The sequence below is a fragment of the Lampetra planeri genome, chromosome 16 (assembly GCF_965212315.1).
Source record: "Lampetra planeri chromosome 16, kcLamPlan1.2.h2, whole genome shotgun sequence".
Lineage (NCBI taxonomy): Eukaryota > Metazoa > Chordata > Hyperoartia > Petromyzontiformes > Petromyzontidae > Lampetra > Lampetra planeri.
The window spans coordinates 13,092,563-13,108,926 of record NC_136122.1 but is presented as its reverse complement, the minus strand read 5'-3'; the positions used below and the strand labels follow the sequence as shown (position 1 = coordinate 13,108,926).

Genomic DNA, 16,364 nt, shown 5'->3' with positions numbered 1-16,364 from the left:
ATTTCCCGCAAATTACACAGGCCGACAGCCAGCGAACGCCGAGCAATGAGCGCGTTCGGCAAAAAACTTAATAGATTACGCGACGGAGATGCGGAGAGCGAGCAAGTGGAGCAAGATTTATCAAATGTAGCACGCGGCGGCAGCAGCGGCAGCAACAGCAACAATAATATATATTTATTTTTAAATCGCAGATCCACTTGGGAGCTGGAAATCATAATGCGCCGTGATTAATCACCCGTTCCTACAGGCGTCACCATCTGCAACTGTTCGGATCGCACTTCCGTCGGCGACGCCACCGCTGTTCGGGGCAAATCCCCGATCGGGAAGCTAATGCGGAGGCTGCGCGAGCACGGGCGCGCGGGCATGCGCGTAAGAGTGATTGGCAGAAATTCCTCTCGGCACTCGGCGCAGAGCACACACCGTTCTCGTTTGTTGTGCTGCTCCGCATTACGACCGTGCCACTCGGAGCAAACTTGTCATTGCCGTCGCCGCCGCCACCGCCGCCGCTCAAATGACCCGGAGATTTATTTTGTTAACCCTTAACCCCGTTCGCGAACGGTAGGGGTGACCAGGGGGAGGACAGGGTGGGGATGGAGGGGGGGAAGCGGGCCACAAGCGGTCGGCGCTTGCTCTGTGAACCCACCATCCCGAGTTCGATTCCCGCTCGCAGCACTACATCGGTGACAAATAGCTCAACCAGTCGTGGGCCTCTCCTAGGTCGACTCTGCCTGAAACGAGTAGCTGGTGCGATGCGGTGTGTGAACATCAGCAACTGGTGAGACAAAGGCGGCCGGGTGAGATGTTGGCCACCCGCCCACTTGCGTGCTCGTTTTGCGAAACGGGTATAAAACATGCGTCTGCAAAAGAAGGTTTTTTGCTTCTCGATGGATTATCATGACCTGATATGTTACTATTGTCATCAATCGTTTTCAAATTATCGATCCCACAGTCCAGATGGGGCAGTCGTGATGCAACGGTTTGAGCGCTATGCTGATGACGTCTGGAGATCTAATTTTGATTCCCAGCCACGGCTGACATCAGCGGCGAGCGGCAACCACAGCGGTCTTGATTCAGCGTGGCGCAATATGGTCAAACACAACCCCAATAGCTTGGCATGACATCAGCATGCCGTCAAGCAGCAGTGGATTGACCGATAACTTAAAATTATTTTAAGTTGCATTTTTATTAATTTACTTACAAGGGACATTTCAACCCAAATGCCACCCATGCATTATTAAAATCCATGTTAATATTAGCAAGCCGACAAACCGTTTACTGTAATACAGACATTTAAATGTAACGCAGGCTGACAATACCACTTAGCACTGGGAGAGCCAAGCTATGTGTGTGTGTGAGAAAAAAAGAATCGACATTGGGAATACAGGTGTGGAGAATCGTCGTCAACAGGTAAGGGATGATGGGACCAGGCGTTGACACTCACGACACAACGGTAGCCGCCAAAAGAGGGGAGAACGTGCCCGAGAGAGAGAGAGCACGTCCAGCGCAGAGACGGAGCGATGCCATCCGCTCACATCCTCGCTCCTACGATGAGGCGACTCCTTCCCCCCCGCACCTCCGGTTAGCACGGTCGGCTACGTACGGTGCGAAAGAAGTTCAACGCACGGACGTGCAATCCGTTGCCTATCGCTCATCTACAAACACGGACGCAAGGATGTGAAAATCCCAGCGAGGCTGCGGCGACAAGACAAGTGGGAACTAATTCTTGAATATAACCGGGGCCACGCTAGCGGTGGGGTAATAATTAAATGTATAACATAATAAAATAAAAATATGGTGAGAGTAAATATATAGAGATATAAACTGAGTTAATGAGGCTCCGTTTATGCTTTTTAATATCCCATCCCTTGACTTTTACAGCCCTCCTACTGCATGCACACGCACACACACACATATATAAAAAAATACATATTTACCAAAATGACAGCTCAATTCTGTCTCCAACATAACACTTAACGGAAGTAAACGCGAGCTGATAGATAGCGGCTTAATTTTCCCGGCGGCCGGCGCACGTACATTTTAATTCGGCGTTCTCCTCCACGAAATAAAATATAATTTTTTTACGTCTCGACGCCAGAAAACGACGGCAAGTGCTGCTGCAGAGAACATCCTCTCTCGGCAAAGCTTCCTTGACAGCATGGCATCGTGCCACGTAAACAGCCAGGGGGAAACAAAATCAGAATTAACATATTCCTCTGCCTCTCCCTATGGCCCAACTGGTATTTGCAAGATGTTACCTCCGAGCGAAATAGGCACGTCCCTTGTGGTAAAGTTTGCACGGTTTTATTTATTTATTTCTTGCGGGGGGGGGGGGGGGGGAGAGTTGTATTTTTTTGCGGAGAGAATTAGATTTCTTTAATTTGCCAACCGGCACGGCTGTACGTGGCGAGTGCTGCCTGTCCCCGTAAGATAAATCAGCGGTGGTATTTGCGGCGGTGGACTCCGCTTCCCAACGGTGTCGCCCGGCGATTATAAATAAACCCGCCTCCACACAATAGGTGAACAGAGCCCCGTGGCAACGAACGGTGAGGGGTGGGGGATGGGGGGGGATGGGGATGGGGCGGTGGAAGGGGGGGTTTGCGTCAGCACCGCATGCATTTTTATCTAAAGGTCTGCCCAGTGATGAACTTGCTGGCCCCCGCTTAATTATTAAGTTGCACTAAAACGTTCCTTCCCTCTGAACCAAACGCGCTGGAGGTAACGCTCCGTGTAAATCGGTGCAACGAACGACATCACAGCCGCCACCGCTCTCCCGCCACGGCAAGGGATCGGGGGGGGGGGCGATGCGGCACCGAGCTACGACCGATGCCACGCGAATTATCATCCGCGGGCACCGCGCCGTCGCGACGCTCCGCGTGGGCACGGCGGGGGCGGGGGACGGCGGCTGGGCGCCCCGTGCGGTCGGCACGTCCGACGGGGAGGCGGAGAGCGCCGCCGACGCTGCCGTGCTCTTCCCGCCGTCGCCGCTCGTTGCCGACGACGACGCCGTCCGCCGCGGCGGCGTTGCGAGACCCCCGCGCGGCGCGTCGCAAGAGGAGGCGGCGGCAATCGCCGCGCTGGCGTCGTAGTGGCCCGATGGTGCAGCAGTTGGCGTGGTGCGGCGATGAGTATCGCGGTTCATCGGGATCCCCCCCCTTGCAAAAACAGGCGACGCAGTCAGCTTTCTCTCGCTTGCGCTCGGAGAAGCGACGGCGGCGTTTGTTGCTCTCCTGGCACCGTTTTGTTTTAATGCAGCTCGTTTGCAGGTCTCAGATGAACTACGGTCACGGCTTGGGGAAGCTTTCTTCCAGCAGTGTATTGATCATGGCTGACGATGTTGCTTTTATAATTTAAATTTTCCTACAATTTATATTTCTACCGAGCCTTTGGAATGCTCACAGTAAGCAGTGCATCACCCTGTGTCAGAGAACGGCGCGTTAGATAACGTTACGTATACTCTGCAAGTGACTTTCACCAATTAGAGTGTTCATCACACGGCAAAACCAAAGTGTTATTTCGTCTTATTTTATCTCCACTGAAATAAGCGGTGTAAATCCACATCTTTACGATGGCTTGTTCGTGCGGCCATGATTACCGACGCGCTGAGATCATCGACTCGAGACCCTCACTGAACCACCTGATACTCAACACAATCACCAGCGACACCTCGGCGTCTTTAACAATATATATATTAAGACTCGTCTTTTACCCGTCCAAGGACGGGTGTATTGCAGTAAATCTGAAACTCACAAGCGAAAAGCAGACCGCGACGTGATCTTCATTGCATCAATGCGTGTGCAATTAGTAAGGCTGCGGTGACACAGACCTATTTCATTTAAATGTTATAATCCCTTGTTCATCATGACGTCCTTTTTACGTCTATGTCTCAATAGCGTTATGGAGATCACGTGACGTGAGGGTCCTGCCTTTGTAGTAGTGAGGGTTGTAAGGTGATGCTGAGGAGGGGGGAGCAGGCGCCCCCCCCCCCCCCCCATGTGGAGTGACGTCACCCACATATTAATATTAATGTCTGGGGGGGGGTGTCCATTTGGAAGACGTCACCTCCTCATGATTATTAATGAGGGGGGCTGCTCGATGTGGAGTGACGTCACCTGTTCATGATTATTAATGAGGGGGGCTGGTCGACGTGGGAGTGACGTCACTTTGCGGGACATTCTTGGCTCATTACAGTAGAGTATATGTGAAAAATATGGATGATCGGTGACGTTACGGGCAATCGCCCCTTCTGCATAGCAGGTGAATGCATTATTTTATACATATAAACAGGATTCTTCAAAAGAATGTTAACACTTATATGGGACTATCGTTTTTAATGGAAAAAGAACGGATAATACACTGTAACATGATAACAAATGTATGTTAATAGCTTCAAAAAGTCATCATTGTCAACGTGCGCCTGGAATCTTCTCCAGGTAGTCTCCAGAGCCTGGAGGGCTTGTTGCAAATTCTCAGAAGCGTTAACATGTTTTAAGCACCCTGGACTTACATGAAAGAGAAAGCGCCCTGTACTTAAAGCCCGAAATGTTGGCGTGGCAGAAACGAGGATTTGAAGGCAGGATCTCAACCACGTTGGCTCCCCACGCGCCCCCTGCATCACACAGCCACCTTTCACATTACAGCCTAATAGGATGTTACCCGGTTAATTAAAATACATTTGGGCGTGTAAGTTTGAATAAAGTGCATTATTATTATTTAATACCGCCGTATACGCACAAGCATACCAAATAATTAATCACATTTGTAACTGAAAATGAACAAAGCGCCAAACGGCTTAATTAACAATGAGATGCAACAGAAAAGGCTAGGTTTTTGTTCTAATCGTTATATAGATGTAAATAAAATAAACAATCTGTTTCAAGAGTTGAATTGTTAAAAATAAACGGGTCTCAGAATATTAAACATCGCAGAGCACGAACGAAGTGTGCGTGAAAATATGCATCCAGTATTGTGAGTAATGACGGCAAACAGCAGCGACGAGTGCTTTTTAATTACTACGGTAATAACGATGATTATCATTATCGGTCTTCTTTGTCACATCACTGCTGGAGAAAGGTCACCCCCCCCCCCTCGTGTTGAGGGTTGTTTGACCATACTTCACCACCCAACGCGTCAAATGGTTTTGCTTTTCTTTACGCAGGCGGGTCGTGAAAAAAAACGCGACAATTCCATGCGACGCTTCACTGGAGATAACAAACGGCATTGTGGGGCGTTGGTAACGAGCCATCGCGAGCGGAAAGAGCTACGTGAAACATTGAAGACACAGTCACAGTCGTCGTAGTAGTGCGATCGAGGCCATGCAACCTGAACCATGGATCATACAAATAGAGCCATAGAGACCCATCCAGATAAATAAAGACACGTAAGAAATACAACGAGAGACATTAAAGACAAGCCACAGTAGTGCGCTTGTGGCCGTGCAGCCCAAACTTGTAGACCATATCGTGAACCACTGTAGCCTGCGCTCCTTCAATGGAGGAGAATTACAAAACTACACAAATTATCTGCTGAAGCCCTCTCGTCATGGCCAGCAGACCGCAACATCGGCATCTTGTGCTCCTGAACACCACGCTGCTTCCATACGCGAGAAAATATAGCGAGGGCTTGAGATCCGAGCTCTTGCTGATGGCTGACGTATGCGCTGGAGGGTCATGGTGCTCATCAACGTCGCAACTACGGCTTGGTGAAGAAGTGGGGGGGGCCATGACCGGTTTAGACCGGTCATCGACGTCACAGTCGTAGCGCCATCACCGTTACAGTCGTAGAAGTACCCCGCAAATCGAGCCCAAGCTGCTGGGTTGGCCGACAAGGTGGGCAAACCACTGCACCAACGCTCCACTCCCAATACAAATGAACATGATGATATCGATTTTTTTACGTGCAATGTAATTAGAGTACCGTGTGTTGTTGTCTTTCTTTGGGACTGTTGTTGTTTTTCTGCCTTGACAAAGCTTGCATTTGGTGTTGAAAAATCGGCACAAATTGATCAATTGTACTTCTGTACTTTATTTATGGATATTTATAAAATTATTTATATTGACTTGCTTACATTTTCTCTATCTTGCTCTTCTCATATCGTTGTTCGTGTTTATTTGTTTGTTGATGTAACTGGCCGACCCCATGCCCCAACTGGACATCGTTGAAAAAGAGCTTCATAGCTCATCGGATTTCTCCTCCTGTTCCAGTCTAAGTAAAGATTCTGAACGTGATTCTGAAGGAACATGGACCGGCGTTACGTAATGCGAGTAGAGGAACAAAAAAATAAATAAAAAATCCCGACTCCCCAGCGCAATCGTTAAATAATACCGGTAAGTTAAACACCCTGAGAGTGCAATGGCAGATAAGTAGCCTTTAAAAAGGAGGAAAAACGTAATCGCTTGATTTTATTTTTATTTCTTCAACCGTATCGCTGTGACCTACATCCCATCCGTTTGTTAATCTCCGCGAGCGCGCGGGCGCACGCGGAGATGGATTGGAATTGAAAGCAGCAGTCACTCACTCACTCATCCACCGCCGCACGTCGTCGCATTTAAGGGTTTTAATTTCCCACCCCCCGAGCAACGCGCCGGTGATTCGGCAACGGTGGCTCGAGCTGGAGGCCCAGCTCCCAAAGAGAGATGATCCACACTGTTATCATTGTCTATTTTTTTTTTAATAAATGATAACGGAGTGGCTGCCGAGGATTTTAATGCATCAGCCAGGGTGTACACTTGTAGAGATGGAGTGATGAAATCCGTCCGTGTGCGGGTGCTGGATACGTTTGCTGCATCGCAGGATCATGAGATGTGGAGGCGGCGGCTTGGGGAGTGATTACGGCTGATTATTTACGATGACGATGATGATGACGATAATGATGACGATGATGATGACGATGAAAAAAGAAACCATGACGCAACCCACTCCTTCGTCGGCGCGGCCAGGAGCGGGAATCGAACTCGGGTCGCCGGTTTCGTAGCGCAGCGCACTTACCGCTGTGCCACCGCTCACACACACACACACGCACACGCACGCACACACGCAACAACAACCGCTGTTCGCCACTAAGTGGCAGTGACGCCAATACGGCGCTTATGCCAGGTCAGGTGTCGAAGGCCCACTGGCAGGACGTCACGGAACAGACCCATGTGCCATGGGTTTGGCTAACTTGAGACGACTGGCAGATGCACCACGCGCGCACCCACGCATGCACTCACCCACGCATGCACTCACCCGCACTGCGGACGGGTAGAAGACCTCGTTCTTGTGGAGACCCCCGTGGTCCGACATGTCCAGGTACTGGCTGAGGGCGGTGCGCGTGCAGAAGGTGAGCGGCAGGCAGCCCTTGAGGCTGCGGCGCGTCGTGTAGCCCATCACGGCCGTCTCCACGTCCAGGAGGTGCTCCGAGCGGTGGTGGTTCGAGATCTTCATGCTGCCCATCAGCCTGGACACGCGGTCGCACGTACATCGCCGGATGTCACCGTCCTGAGCGGGTCTCACTTCACCGCGGCGGTGGCGAGTCTATTGCGTCGAAGGAGCACGGCCGACTTCCCCGCGTTGTTTGTCTCACAGCGACGATGGGCCGAGTCAACCCCCAGCCAGAACTTGAACCCGTAACCTTCGCATTGCGAGCCGCCCACTCAAATGCCGAGCCACCTGGCCAGTCAAAGGCGCAGCCCTGCAAGTGCTCGCTGACACCACTGCTGGCGGATAGGCCTCCAGCGACAGGAAGGCTCGGTGTATTTTGGTCTACTCTTCCGCACTGGCAAGGCGTCTAGTGCAGGGTGGGGTTGGCGGGGGCTTGGTAATCATTCCTCGTCAGAACGGAAAAGGTTAAGGGATGGGCGTGCGCAACGAGGCAAGTTTAAGGCTGTTTATACGACCGCGTAAATATCTGCACGGTGCCGCACCTCGTTCGGATTAGCCAGCGGAGCTGGGAGTGAGAATTGCAAAATATAAATATATATATAAATGCAAGAGATTATCCCATTTCGTCGGCTGTAACGAGAGCCTAAAGAATACAGCCCGTGCCAAAATAAAATTGACTAGTGAAAGCCCGGTTAAAAATTTATGTATATGAAAGTGGCAAGGTGGCTTAGGGAACTAAATCCAGGGCAGTGTCACTAAGCCGGTGCCTCTCTCTGACATCGCCGGTTTAACCGCGAGACGGGGGGAGAAGAGAAAAATATCCACGGCAGTAGCCGCCCCCCTCCCCTCCCGACCCTCCTTTCTCTCTTTGTCCAGGGGTTTTGTGTCAACACTTGGGCAGCGGTGGCCTTAGCCGGGGCCAGCGACGACAGCGACGCGACCACACGAGAGAGAGATGGAGAGAGAAATATGCCTCGGGGCGACGCGCGCGGCGCTTCAGGATTCCGCGTCGCCGGTGGACGGGATCACGACAGCGCGCGATCGGCGTGGTGCCAAACCGTGACCCGCCCCGGGTGGCAGGCGCGTGCCGTCGGCGTGCTGGCGCTCGCGAGGAGAATCCGAGCATACTCGGCTTCAAGTCCCAACGTTGGGGTCGCCAGAGCGAGGCGTGAAATTTGGAAATTATTTCACACGGAGGCTTTGGCGACCGGTATATTATCCGGGTGGTGGCGGGTTAACGACACATTTACATTCATGCCATCTAAACCCCAAAATAACTTTATTTTGGGAACGGTTATTGTCGTCGCGATGCTCCTGGGTAGGTGGTGGAATAACGCCGCCACGGACGTCATCGGCAGGGGCCCCAGCCGCCAGGGTGAACAAGCACCGAGGAGAAAACTTTTAAAGACTGATTTTAATCTCCACGGTTTGGGCAGAGCATTGATCAGCTTAGCTGTTCTTTTACGGGCTAAGTCCATCGTAGAGAATCACGACGTAATACTGAAGTTTAATTCGTACCGGGACAATCTTTGCAAGTTCAAATCCCGTTTCCGGGTGGGCACTCGCTCCATCTTTCCCCTGGGGTGACAAAACGATGACCGCTTTGTGGGGTAAGTCAACTGCGGCTGTCCTCCGGATAGGACTCGCCCCTGACGTGGGAAAGCAGAATCTCCACTGCCGGCTCGGCGGGGCTGCTCACAGGTAGACAGCGGCACCGCCTCGATGATCATTTAAGCAGGAAATCACTTTGAGTCCGAGACAGCTGGAAGGAAATAAAACCGCAGGTATTATTAACAGGTGAGGGCGACCGCTTTCTCATCCCTGTGCAGCGGTCCACGACCAATACCACGGGCAGCGGTGCATGTCAAAAACTATAAACACGCATCAAGCAGGCCGGGGCCGGTTGACCTACACGCGTTACCGCGCCGACGCGCGCACGCAAAGCGTGCGATTTTCCTTGCTGAACGATCGCCCACCCCCCCCAACCCCCCCACCCCTCTCCTCACTTTGCCACCGACCGAGCCGGCCGCTCGATCTGCGCCGCAGCCCGTTATACTTTGCGTGACGTTATTTCCGATAACGCGATTCGCCCGACACGAGCGCGCCCCTCGGCCGTGAAGTGCCGGCGGTTTGAAGATCCCCGCGCCGCCGGCGTCTGAGAGCGGCAGCGGCCGACCGCGAGCTCGCCGCCCCGACTCCATACAGAACGCGTACTTGCTAGGTAGAGGCCTTCGTCTCTCCACTGCTGGATGAAGGCCTCGAGCCCACCCTCTACACCCCCCCCCACCAGCCACCCAAAGCCATGTCGGTCGTGTGGGTCGTTTGACCATACTTCACCGTGTGTATCGGTGTGGATTGGGGAAGGCAAAGGGGGGGGGGGGAGGGGGTGCCAGGACTGGGTTTCAGATCTCGCTTGCAACTTGACGTTAGCCGTGGATGGCAATTAACAATTAAGGTCAGCGGGCTCACGGTGCAGTGCGCTCACCACTCCTCCTGAGGTACGGTCAAACAATCACATGTGACCAAAATTATATCAATCAGCCATGAACAATCCACTGCTGCACGAAGGCCTACTTTGACCATCGCCATCTCTCATGGTGCTGCGATGCATCAAATCTCCCAAGCGGGGTCCCCGCCGCTTGCTTTTGCTCAACGGCTGACGCACCCACCCCCCCCTCCCCCCCCCCCAATTCCGCGCGTCATCGTCGCTCTCTTGCGTACGAAACCTCGCCGCGCCACGACGATGACAACGGAACCGCGACGTCGACGACGGAAACCGGATGCCGATGATCCAAGAACGGGGCTAATCCAAAAGTTTTCCCCGTCACGGATTGTTTAAAGATCCGATTCGATGCCCTGCGATCACGGCGGCCCGCGGCGAGAGTGGCCCGGCCACGTAATTAAGTCCTAATCCCGGCCCCTGTCCCTTGGCCGGGTTCTCGCCGCCAGCTGCTCCGTATTCGAAATAGCGTCGCGCGCCCGAGACTTCCCGCAACCCTCTCTCCTCTCGACTCCCCCAGGTCCCTCACCTCTCCTAAAACATAATAATCCAGTAAGCCGCCATGACCGCCGCCACCGCAAGACTGCTCGCTACGCGGCTGTGAGCGAGACCACGTCACCTCGATCCTCAGACCCCGTCGGCGGCTCCCGATGCAGTCCCAGATTAACAACAAGATCGCACTCACCATCTTCAAAATCCTGTTTGGACTCACCCCTGCTTACTTTTCCTCCCCTCTCATCTCACTCTACTCCCCTCCACGCACTCTCCTGCCTCTCCCCTCTCATCTCACTCCCCTCCACGCACTCTCCTGCCTCTCCCCTCTCATCTCACTCCACTCTCCTCCACGCACTCTCCCCTCTCATCTCACTCCACTCCCCTCCACGCACTCTCCTGCCTCTCCCCTCTCATCTCACTCTACTCCCCTCCACACACTCTCCTGCCTCTCATCTCACTCTACTCCCCTCCACGTACTCTCCTACCTCTCCCCTCTCATCTCAATCTACTCCACTCCACGCACTCTCCTACCTCTCATCTCAATCTATTCCCCTCCACACACTCTCCTGCCTCTCATCTCAATCTACTCCCCTCCACGCACTCTCCTGCCTCTCCCCTCTCATCTCAATCTATTCCCCTCCACACACTCTCCTGCCTCTCATCTCACTCCACTCCCCTCCACGCACTCTCCTACCTCTCCCCTCTCATCTCACTCCACTCCCCTCCACGCACTCTCCTGCCTCTCATCTCACTCCACTCCCCTCCACGCACTCTCCTGCCTCTCCCCTCATCTCACTCTTCTCTCTACGCACTCTCCTGCCTCTCCCCTCTCATCTCACTCTACTCCACTCCAGGCACTCTCCTGCCTCTCTCCTCTCATCTCACTCTACTCCCCTCCACGCACTCTCCTGCCTCTCCCCTCATCTCACTCTTCTCTCTACGCACTCTCCTGCCTCTCCCCTCTCATCTCACTCTATTCACCTCCACGCACTCTCCTGCCTCTCTCCTCTCATCTCACTCTACTCCACTCCAGGCACTCTCCTGCCTCTCTCCTCTCATCTCACTCTACTCCCCTCCACGCACTCTCCTACCTCTCCCCTCATCTCACTCTTCTCTCTACGCACTCTCCTACCTCTCCCTTCTACACGCACTCTCCCACCTACTGGTCATGGGCAGGAATCGAATTGGGGTGGTCGGGTCCATAGCGCAGTGCGCTCACCACTACGCCACCGCTCCCCAGGCGACAAACTGCTTACGTTAATTACAACCTTTGAAAACAGCCTTCATTGCAGATCAGCCTTTTTTTACCTGTCACCATTAGCATTTTGGCATGCACTTGGATTCCAAAGTTAACTGTTGAAGAGAAGACGTGAGTGTCATCCCGCTAGCGACGGTGCATAAATAAGGCATGAGCTCCGCGTATAAACGAGCTCGCTAATGGCACGATGTACAGAGGGGGGGTGGCGGGGGGGGGGATTTGCGATTATGAACGTGTGATTATTAATCAAGTGATGTCGGGAGCAGCAGTGCAGTGGTTAGAGCACAATACATCATCATCAGACGTCGCAAGACAAGCAAGGGTTGGGCCTGGACGGTGTCTTGGCTGGACGACTACCGTGCATAACAGATGCTACGGGCATCGTGGTCAACCGCTCGCTACCGGTTGCAGAAATGTCCAACGTGGAAGCGATTCACTCGAGTTGCGACGAAGCCGAGTCGCGCAGCTGAGCTCGCTAAGATCTTCGCGGCGAAAGGTACGATGCAAAATAGATGCTTGTGTTAGGTCACCATGTGATGATCCGGCCAAACCTATGTCGCAAGACCCTCCACCGTCGCAAGACGGCTAAACAAATGAAAACTGTCATGCTGGCGGTGCCCAAATATTTATCGGGCCGATTTGTTATCTTTTCACAACATATTAAGAAGTTGCCCGACATTAGTCGAGTGAAACAGCGCCTTCTCCGATTGCTGCTGAACGAGGTTGTGAGAATCGTTCAACACGTGAGTTTAAATTATAAAATAATAATAGTAATAAAAAATAATCGGCCCGTCACGATGGCTCTGTCAGATGCTACAATAGGGTCCTTCCCGACAGAAATCTGGCTGGATCTTTAAGTTGCCGAGCTCAAAAAACATCATTTTGACGAATCTGCAACACAATACTATTTGGCGCGATGGTCATCCCTGTGCGTTTAAGGTCACCGACCAATGCGACACCATCTTTAAAAACCACTGGAATTAAACCGCAACGTTCGCCTTCCTGCCAAACGCCGTCGTGCCGTCTGAAAGCACCTCCGCTTGCTCGCAAAAGTCCCACGTTTCGCGTGCCATCCCGTCGTCGGTCTAATTATTCTGCTTCATGCCAATTCAACTTTTATTCCCACGCACCGCTGCAATCCTAACGGCGCTTTGTTAACGGGGGGCTCGACTGTGCCGTACGGCTGCCAAAGCCGATACGGCGAGCGCCCTATTAGCATCCATTACACCACGGGAAGCCGCTGGGCTGTAATGGTGAAGCCACACTGGGATTGCAATCCAGGGCTCGCCGCGTGGGATCGATTCGATTTCCCGGCGTGACAGTTGAAACAACGCCCCCCCACGACCGTGTCCACCGGGCAGTATGAATCGGGTTCGTCACGGCCAGTTGGTCAGCAGGCCTGGTGCGGAGGGGCACATTGTGGCTTGGTGGCAGTTCTTAATTTGTTTGTTCATTTTTTTATTTACCTGGGAGTAGAGTTTTCACTTGCTTGGTAGTGGCTGCATATGGGAGTTGGTCCTTATATAGAATTAACAGACAGCGTTGCGGGATGCTATTAGCACGAATGGCGCAATATGAAATTAAAGTAATATTAAAATGAAGGTATTGTATTACTCCAACCTCCGTCCAGAACATCTGGCGAGCACGGAAGCGTAGGCCCTCTCTCTCTCCCTCTCGCAGGAGCAGCAGCAGGAGGCACTCCTTAGCGGCGACAGTGCGAGCATCGCAAGTCTACACCTTCACCCTCACCTGCTCGCCATTGTCGGTCGATACGAGCGGCGAGTTTATTTCCGTAAACGTTAAAAACCGACGCGCGCGAAGCACGCCGCTGAATGTAAAGCGAGCGATCGAGAGGCAGCGGCGGGGGGGGGGGCGACGGCAAATTGACCCCCGCGTTGCGCCGAAGCTCGATCTGGGCTTCGTCTGTCGGTTCGCTGAGCTCGCAGCGCTGATAGAGAGACGCGGGGAAAACCTCGCTCGCTCACTCGCTCGCGTTAAGAGGCTCCGAGCGGGTTCACGCGAGGTCAACGATCCGGCGCGCGGCGAGGTTATTCCAGCGCCGCCGTCGCCGCACATTCGCTCTCGTCGTGGGGGGGGGGGGGGGGAACCTTCACGCGCTATCCTGCAGTGTGGCTCCGTTGGTTAAATGCCTTCTAATGCCACCGCCACTCATTGTCACGCATCGAATTACCCAAACATCACGCCGCAACGCTGCTGCCCCACCCCCTCCACCGTCCCCACCTCCTCCCCATCTTCGGCTCGCTGAGGGGAACCGCTTCCCATCTCGCCGGCAAGACACCTCATTCGCGTGAGCAAACGTCCTAAAAAATAACAACCTTCCCGCTCGCGTTGTAACGCTGCACGGTGAGTGTGTGTGAGTGCATGCATGCGGGTGCATGCGGGCGCACGCGCGCGCCTGTGTGTGTGTGTGTGTTTGAGTGCGCGTGTGCGGGCGTGCAAGTGCGTGGGCGTGTGTGTGTGCTAGCGTGCGTACGCGTGGTACGGGCCACACCATCCCCCCTCGTGTGCCGTGTCGGCGGCCTTCACAGTCCGTTGAGGCTACACGGAGGATCGTTGTGCTCGCCTTTGTGCGCAGGTGGGGAAGTGCAAGCGGTGAACGCTGCACTACGCTACAAATCCAGGGACCCGAGTTCGATTCCCACTCACGACGGGCAACAGTGACGATTAACTGAACCGGTCCAGGGCCTTCCCCCAATTCGAGTCGGGCTCAAACGGGTACCCGGTGCCGTGCGTGAACATCAGTATTGGGGAGACAAAGGTGGCCGGGCATCTCCCTTCATAGGTGCTCACCGACAGCCCCTTGTAGCTCCACGCGATGTCTCCAGCACACATCTCCTCCTCCTGCCTCTCCCGCGTGAATTCCGAGCGTGCGGAATCAGACGTAGATTTCGTTTCTTTTTTCGGATTGAACGTTAAACGCAGTCGATTAATAAGAGTGTTATTAATATTATGATTGTTTCAGAGTTTTGTTCTACAGTGCGGGCAAGGCGGATTCATTACTTTGGGTTTGCTTAAGAATAATTACAGTAATTAGCACGACGGGTACAACATTTATACAAGTGCCCACGAGGCGTCAGCGCGTAACCCCGATCGCGCCCGTCGCAATGCGTAAAAAAAACAACAACGCCGGGCGGAAATAAATCCGATAGATCGCTACGGACAAGCTGCCTTCTCTCGACAACACGGCCACCAAAATATTCGACAACAAACGCCCAAGACAACGATGGGGTCGGGGGAGGGGGGTGGAGTGAGGTGGTGGGGGGGGGAAGGTGAAAATACTGGCAGAGACGCAAAATCACGAAGGCCCCCAAAACGAACGACAAAACTCAAGGCAAGACGACAAACTGTCGCTTCGGGTAACGCGTCACGGGGCTGACAGTTATTAGATTAGGACGTGTTTGTCCATACGTCGCCTGTCAGCTATGCCACGAGCGCAGGGGGGGGGGTGGAAAATTAATAGAAATTGATTTCAATAAAGCGGTAAAAACAACATACCTCCCCGAACAAACACGCCGCTGACGGACAGGTTTAATCGTTTCCCCATTTTGAAGGTGTTTTTTTTAGTTCTCTTTTTGATATCGGGTGCCACGCGTGCATGCGTGTGTGTACACGTGTGTGTACACGTGTGTGCGTGTGAGCGGTGGTGTCGCGGTTTGCGCACTGCGGTACAAATCCGGCGATCAGAGTTCGATTCCCGCTCACGACCAACACAGGTGGCGATTTTATGAACGAGTCCTGGGCCCTCCCTAGGTCTACTCAGCCTCAAATGAGCACCTGATGCGGTGTGTAAACATCGCCACTGGGGAGACAAAGGCGGCCAGGCGTGTTGCTAGCCACCCACCCCCTCGTGTGCCGTTCCGGCTTTCAGCACTTGCTCCAACAGTCTGTTAAGGTTTTACGGGGAATCTTTGCCTTTGTGCGTGTGTGAATAAAAATGTACATATTGGGAGCGGTGGGGTCAGTGGTCGGCGCACTGTACTACGGACCCGGCGATCTGCGTTCGATAATGGTGGCGAAAATCTGAACGGGTCCAGGTCTTCCCCTAGGTTGACTCAACCTCAAATGAATTCCTGGTGCTACGGGAAACATCGCCACTCGCGAGACAAAGGCAGCCATGCATGGTGCTGGCCACCCAACCCCTTGTGTACGGTGCTTGTCTTAATAGGTGCTCGCTAACAGCACTTGCCCTAATATTCTGTTTAGCCTTTCCGAGGGATTAATTGTGTTTGTTACACGTACATACAAAGACAACAATCATCCCGCTGTATGCGTACAGAACTGTGGGTCAACAGCTGTTAGCAGGCACCTGTGATGGCCGGCATGGTGCACGAGGGGGTCGGTGTGGTAAGTACCACACCCGGCCGCCTTTGTCTCCCCAGTTCTGATGTTTAAAGCCGGGTTTCCGGGTTCAAGGAGCAGTGCACTCATCTCTACGCCACAGCTCCACCCAAATCACATGCAATATCCTCAACCCCTTCAGCTCCAGGAAGCCACGCAGGATTTGAGCCTGGCTAGAGCTCGGACGGGCGACCACCGCCACGCATAAACTTGCTATTTTAGGCACGGTGCTCCAACAAATGGCCGCGCGTGTTTGTACGGGAACACATTCACACCATTCATAATAACGTCGGATTCACACGGTCCGGCTCTATTCAGATTGCCACTCCGTACCGACGCTCGTCTTGTTTTGAGCGGCGGTATCACGCCTCCCCCACTTCATGTGCCGACCCC

At 53.3% G+C, this 16,364-nt stretch overlaps 1 protein-coding gene across 3 annotated transcripts in view; it reads right to left on the bottom strand.

Annotated features, from left to right (window-relative positions):
* Positions 1 to 16,364, bottom strand: part of FBXO3 (F-box protein 3) — a 121,504-nt gene that overhangs the window by 62,561 nt on the left and 42,579 nt on the right. For all 3 annotated transcript variants that reach the window (XM_078601660.1, XM_078601658.1, XM_078601659.1), the window contains exon 5: positions 7,225 to 7,435. In XM_078601660.1, coding sequence (XP_078457786.1) covers positions 7,225 to 7,435 — 211 coding nt within the window. The remainder of the gene's footprint in view (positions 1 to 7,224; positions 7,436 to 16,364) is intronic.